This window comes from Spermophilus citellus (genome assembly GCF_964194105.1).
Source record: "Spermophilus citellus genome assembly, chromosome: 9".
NCBI classification, from domain to species: Eukaryota; Metazoa; Chordata; class Mammalia; order Rodentia; family Sciuridae; genus Spermophilus; species Spermophilus citellus.
The window spans coordinates 5,789,901-5,796,286 of NC_138191.1; the positions used below are offsets into that span (position 1 = coordinate 5,789,901).

Below are 6,386 nucleotides of genomic sequence, written 5' to 3' on the forward strand. Positions count from 1 at the left end.
CTGGATTCTGTTTCAGAGACTGGGGTTACAAAGTGGAATCAGGCAGGGTTCTGTGACTTAGGACCTGCAGCTGAGTGGGAAGACACACCTACAAGTCAGAACAATAACAGTGAGTACAGTGGAAATGCCGGCAGTGTTTCACTGTGATCCAGGGCTCAGGGGAGCCTCATAGGGGAGGTGGTATTTCATTTGGTATTTCATTTGGGCTTTGAAGGATGTATAGGAGTTCACCAGGAGAGAAAGCTCAGGATTTTCTTTTTCTTTTTTTTTAATTTTTAATTTGTTCTTTTTAGTTTCACATGACAGTGGAACATATTTTGACATATCGTACATACATGGACTATAACTTCCCATATTTGTGTTGTACATGATGCGGAGTTACGTATGTACTCATACATGAACATAGGAAAGTCATGTCTGATTCATTCTACTGTCTTTTCCATTCCCATCCCCCCTTTCTCCCCCCACTACCCCCTCCTCCCTCTTCTCCACCCATTGTGAGTCAGCATCCATATATCAGAGAGAACATTTGGCCTTGGGTTTGGGGGATTGCCTTATTTCACTTGGCATTGATAGCCTCTGGTTCATCTGCTTCCCAGCACATGCTATAATTTCATTCTTCTTTATGGCTGAGTAATATTTCATGGTGTCTATGTACCAACTTTTCTTTATCCATTCATCTGTTTCAGGGCCCCTAGGTTGCTTCGTAGCTTAGCTATGGTGAATTGAGCTGCTATAAACATGGATGTGGCTGCGTCACTGTAGCACGCTGATTTTAAGTCCTTTGGGTCAGGGTCAGGATTTTCAAGACACCAAGGAAAATGAAGGGCATGGAGACTTGCGGGAACGTGTTGGGGTTTGGTAAACTTGGACTATGGGGTGGAAGAAGAATGGAAGACAGGCTTCTACTTATCACGGGTGGATCTTGATTCTAGACCTGGGGGTTGGGCCCGAGGACAGTGGGACCACTGGAGGCTTTCGGTCAGTTAAGACCAGAGCCGTGCTTTATTCAGAAAGGCCACTCTGGGGTCTCTGGAGGAGAGGAGTGCAGTGGGTGTAGGGGTGGTGGGACCTCCACCCCAATCTGTTAGGGTGAGATTGCAATAAATCCCTGAGTCGATCCTAAAGCGGGAGACGGAACCGTCTTTATTCCCCAGCTGGTGGGCCAAGGGCAGGCTGCAAGTCTACACCCTCCGACCAGCTCTGGGGGTTTGAGTGCAGCCTCCATACCATAAGGAAAGCATGTCAGTGCGTTCATCCTAAGTGGCTGTTGTAGGATCCAAGACCATAAACAAACATCTTGACATCTAAAACCATAAGCGGAAGGGGAAGTGGGTCAAAACGTCCCTGGTTGAATACAAGTTAAAGAACGATCACTAATGTAGACGATCATTCTCTGACAGGGTGCATTGGTCCAAGAAAAACAGGAACCAAAGATAACTACTTTACTTGTGTAAGAATTGCCCTTTGTGTTGCCAAACACGCTGTCTAAGCTACTGCTGGTGGGCACGGAGGCGGGCTGTCCCACGGGAGAAGCAGTTCTTGCATGACCTGGAGTCTCCGGTAAAATGGAGTCCGCCTGGTTGATGCCCACTTAGCCTGGCCCGCAGCAATCCCACCCATCCCGCGTCCTGTGACTGACCCCTGGCTCTCTTCCCTCCCATCCAGGTGAGTGAGGACTGGAAGTACGTGGCCATGGTGATCGACCGTCTGTTCCTCTGGATCTTCGTCTTCGTCTGTGTCTTTGGCACCATCGGGATGTTCCTGCAGCCTCTCTTCCAGAACTACACCAGCACCACCCTGCTCCACGCGGACCACTCGGCTCCCAGCTCCAAGTGAGCGGTGCGCAGCCCCCTCCTCCTCCAGCCCTTGACCTCTGGTGTACGGTAGCCGTGGTTGGAGGATGGATGAGTGAGCTTCCAGGAAGAGGGGTGCTGTCCCCCAGAGCTGTCCTCTCACTTCATGTGGAGCCCCGACACCTCCATCTCCACATCTGGCCTGCAGAATGGGACTGGCTGCGTTGCGTTGGGGCTTCTCCTCTCACCACAGTGACGTCAGTGTGGAGGGCCAGGGTATATGGAGGACGGAGAGGCCAGAGCCCTCCACCCTGAGGAGGGGGACAGGGAAGGGCCAACAGGGGACAGACTCACCCAAGTCCTGGGAGAGGGGCCATATGGCAGGAGAGGCAGAGGCACAAGAGTTGAGAAGGGAGGAGTAGAGCAGAGAGGCCTGGTGTGACCTGATGTCCACCCCTGTGTCAGTGGACAGCAGCCTGGCTGGGTAGGCTTCCTGGCATCTGAGGTTCCTGCACCGAGGGCTTAGCCCGGGGGAGGCCTCTGGCTCAGTCCACAGCCAGTGCCCCTGGGGCTCCAGAGTCCATCCCCACCCCCACTTCTGCCCAGTGGAGGAGCTCGCACCTCCTGGCCGTCCCTTTCCTGCTCAGGCGCAGGGTGAAATGGGCAGAGCCAGGTGTCGGGGAGCTCTGAGTTCTGGATCTTTGGGTGCTTGGAGTCTGGGGCCCAAGTGATTGAACTGTGTGAGAAGTGCAGGTTCATAAGCTCTGGGAGCTGGAAGAACCTCTTACAGTCACGGATCCCAACAGAGGCCATGTTCTGGATGGACAAACAGAACCAGAGGTGGGGTGAGCTGGGGAGATCTCTGGCCCTTCCTCCCATCCGAGGCCCATCCGACGGGGCTGCCCTGTGTCCCCTCACGTTGAACTCCGTGAAGAGAGGGATCTGAGGACCTCAGCCCGCCAGAGCTGAGCTGGTAGGAGAGCTGCCTGGGGAAGCCCCCTGGGCAGGACGGCCAGGTCAGCACTGTGCCTGCGGAGACTCAGGTCGACATAGAAGTGCAGGAGGCCAGGTGTGCTGCTTCCACTGTCCCCTCCCGCAGGAAGCAGGACTTGTGCTGCCCATCCTGGGGTCCCTGCAGGCTGCATTCCGGCACTGGAGGCCACCTGACCCATTAGCCCAGGAAGCAGATCTATTAAGGGACCTCCTGTCCCCGCCCCCACCGTGTGGGCTCGGATCTGTGGTCCCAGTCTGTGTTTGGTGCTGGGCCAGCAGACGGCAGGTCATAGAGACGTCAGTCGGCCATTGCTCCCCAGGGATCGGGCCTGACCTGGCCATTCAGTGCTCTGAGCCCAGTGGGATCTGCTGCTTCTCCAGGCACAGGGGACACGGAAGGCTGTGCTGATGCGTGGGTGGGAGGGGACACTGCACAAAGAGCGCTGGACAGGGATTCTGGAAGCGGAGTTCTAGGCTCCGCTCTGGTACATACTCATTGAGCCATCCCCAGCAAGCCCCTTTGCCCACGTGGGCTCTGCCTCCTTGTCTACAACTGCAGGGTCGCTGTGAGGGTGAAGGGTGCTGCGTGCTGCATCTGCTGGGCCACCGGAGCCTGCGGGTGGGCCGCCTGATGGCATGCCAGCCTTCCTCCCAGACCTGTGCTTGCCCTGGCTCCTCCTTGGGCAACCCACGTCTCCCTAGCCGGGCTTGATCGAGGAGCTGGGAGGGGCATGGAGGCTGCTGGGGAGCCCCGCCCCGGAATCGTTGAGTGAGTCTAATGGTGAGGGCTTCTCTCTGGAGTGTCTGCAGCCAAGCTTCATTCCTTCCCCGGGGACAATTGCTGGCCTGGCCCTGCCTCCCTTAAAGGTCAGCTCCTCCTGATGCGGGTGTAAGCTCAGGGACAGCTGACCTAGTCCCAAAGGTGGAGGAGCATCCTGGGACCTGACATCAGCGGCACATTTCTCCACCTGTCAGATTGTGCCCGTGGACCTCTCTTCTCCTGGAGGCAGGGAGTGTTCCTGAATCCTGACGACGCCCCTCTTCTAGAACAGACCACAGGAGGGTCACCTGTGTTATGCCCAGACCACTCCAGACGCAGAGCCCCGGGGAGGTATCCTAAAACAGCTATTGGAAGGGAGCTCCCCCCGCCCCAGCGAGTAGGGTGCCAGCTTGCGGGGGCCCTGCCAGCTGCTGCTGGGGTCGTGTGTACCTGTGTCGTGGCTCTGCGGATCCAATGCAGGCCTCACGCATTCTAGGCGAGCAGTCTATCATTGAAATGCAGCCCCACCCTTTAATGCTTCTGAGCGGCTGTGGTCCAGGTTAGTGACCAAACTGTGCTCGAGGGGGTGTCAGTGAGTAGTCTGACTCCTCTCCGTGTCCCATCTGTCACACTGGGAAACTGAGGCCCAGAGGTCATTTGCTGTCTGGTCTCATGTAGGCACCTCTCTCTGAACTTGCTGTTCTGCATGTGTACGGCAGGATGGCAGCGGGCAGGGGCTGAAGAGGGGGGAAGGAGGTCAGTGTGTGGGACTCTGTCCACTTTTGGGGTAGCCCCCTTGGGGGATTATTGCAGTCGGGAGGAGGGGAGGGCAGAGGTGATGAAGGAGGGCCCCACTGCCCGGGCAAGGAAATGCCACATGTCGGTACCGTGGGGGCCCTCAAGGACACTGGCAAGTTTGGGGAACCACAGTTCCTCTTCCTCGCGTACCACACCCTCTTCCCTTGATGATGCCAGGGAGCCCCTGTCTCCTTTCCATGGTGGGGCTGCACCTGGGTACAAGGCTCAGCGCTGGGCAAGGATGAGCAGGCCCTGGAGCTGAGGAGGGGGTAGACAGACCGCATGGGGACCTGGGACACGGACTTGGGAGGAGGCAGTGAGAGAGGAGGTGGGATCACTCATCAGAGGTGACCCGGTCACAGTGACTCCGTGGCCATCTTTGGAAAGAAGGTGTGCACAGGCTTTCTGCCTCGCTTGGCAGCCCTAGCAGCGAGGTGTGTGATCCTCCAACAGCTGGTGCCAGGTTATTGAAAGTTAAAAGCAAACAAGATGCAGGCGTCTCCCCAGATGGCATGTTCCGCAGGAGGGCGGCTGCGGAGGAAGGGCAGGGCCATTCCCTCCAAGGAAATAGGATGACTGGGGCTGAGACCCCTGTTTCTGCCTCTCCAAATCCCAGGGTTAGCTACCGCTCACCAAGGGTCTGTTCTGGGCCAGTCCCTTTAGATGCACTGTCTTTATTCCTCAAAATAGTCCTGTGGGGAGGGCCCCAGTTGGCAGAAGAGACCAAGTGACAGCTGATGGGTAGTGCAGGCCCCTCAACCCAAGAATGCCCCAATGTCCAGGCATGTGCTATGGCCCTTGAGGTGGGTAGAAGAGGAAGGTGGGGGGCATCCAGAGCCTTCTCTGAATCGCTCCCCAAACCCGAGTGACTTGGTTCCTGTCGTCACCCTCTGCTTCTAGGCAGCAGTGGATCGTAGCATTCCTCACAGCACAAAGAGCACTGGCCAGCCTCCCGTCCACTCACCCTGACCAGACAGGACAGTCACCTTTTAATAGTTATCCCAACAGGTCTAAAAGGTGGGTGCGATAGTCACATTGTTCCTAAGGGACTTTAGCTCTAGAAATCTGTAGGACACCTCACTCACCCTCAGCCCGCTGCCCGCCTCCCCACGCCACCCTTGACCACCTCTGTCTGCGCTCCTGGAGTATCTGCACTGGTCTGGCCCGCCCCTGGCTGGACTCATTAGGAACTCAAGATTCTCGTAAAGAAAGTAGTTTCCAAAGACACCTTGTCCTCCTGTTCTGTCTGGGGCTGTGTGGGGTGGCTGGGCATCCTCAAGGTCCCGGCTGGCGAACGTGGGAAGGGGAGGGTGCTGGAGAGATGGAACTCGGAGGCCAGAGACGTGACGCGGTCCAAGAACAGGGGACGGGAACAGTCTGCTGCTTTACAAGCCCACTATCAACTGGGAAGGGCACCACGGTGGAGCTGGAAGTGGCCAGAGCCCAGAAGTGGCCCTTGGGGGGGGACCTTTTTTGAGGACTAGTCTTTTGGAGGCACCTGGATGAAACGCTGTGTGGGTCCCAGTGAGGGAGAGCTGAACAACTCTGCTGCTGTGTTTTCACAGAGCAGTCCTGCCTCCTCGCCCACGGTGCTGGGGCTTAGAGGGCCCTGGCCTCAGGCTTTAAGGAAATTATCTGATTTCCTCTGAAACGTTGGCTTTGAACTCAGGCTCACACCTTAAGCACCTGCTCTACCATGGAGTTATACCCCCAGTCCAGGAAACGGTCTTGGGGGTTGAACCCAGGAATGCTCTCACACGGGGCTGCATCTCCAGCCTTTTTTAATTTTTTGAAACAAGTTTTCACTAAGTTGCTGAGGCTGGCCTCAAACTTGTGAAACTCCTGCCTTAGTTGCTGATATTACAGGCGTGTGCCACTGTGCCCAGGGAACGTGTCCACTTTCTGAAAGACGTAGGTCTTTCCCTTCTAGTGGAACCAGGAGCTGCCCGAGGACAGAGGCACTCTACACCATTGGAGACATTATCCTGCACTCTCTTTAAAGTTGTTCCGTTCTAGCAATAAATTTCAGCAACTGTTAG

The 6,386-nt window shown here is 56.2% G+C and overlaps 1 protein-coding gene across 1 annotated transcript in view; it reads left to right on the plus strand.

Annotated features, from left to right (window-relative positions):
* The window catches only part of CHRNB2 (cholinergic receptor nicotinic beta 2 subunit), a 7,693-nt gene extending 5,723 nt beyond the window's left edge, over window positions 1-1,970 (plus strand). The window contains exon 6 of the mRNA XM_081307963.1: window positions 1,669-1,970. Within this exon, the coding sequence (XP_081164089.1) occupies window positions 1,669-1,839 (171 nt within the window). The 3' untranslated portion in view covers window positions 1,840-1,970. The remainder of the gene's footprint in view (window positions 1-1,668) is intronic.
* The last annotated feature ends 4,416 nt before the right edge of the window (window positions 1,971-6,386 follow it).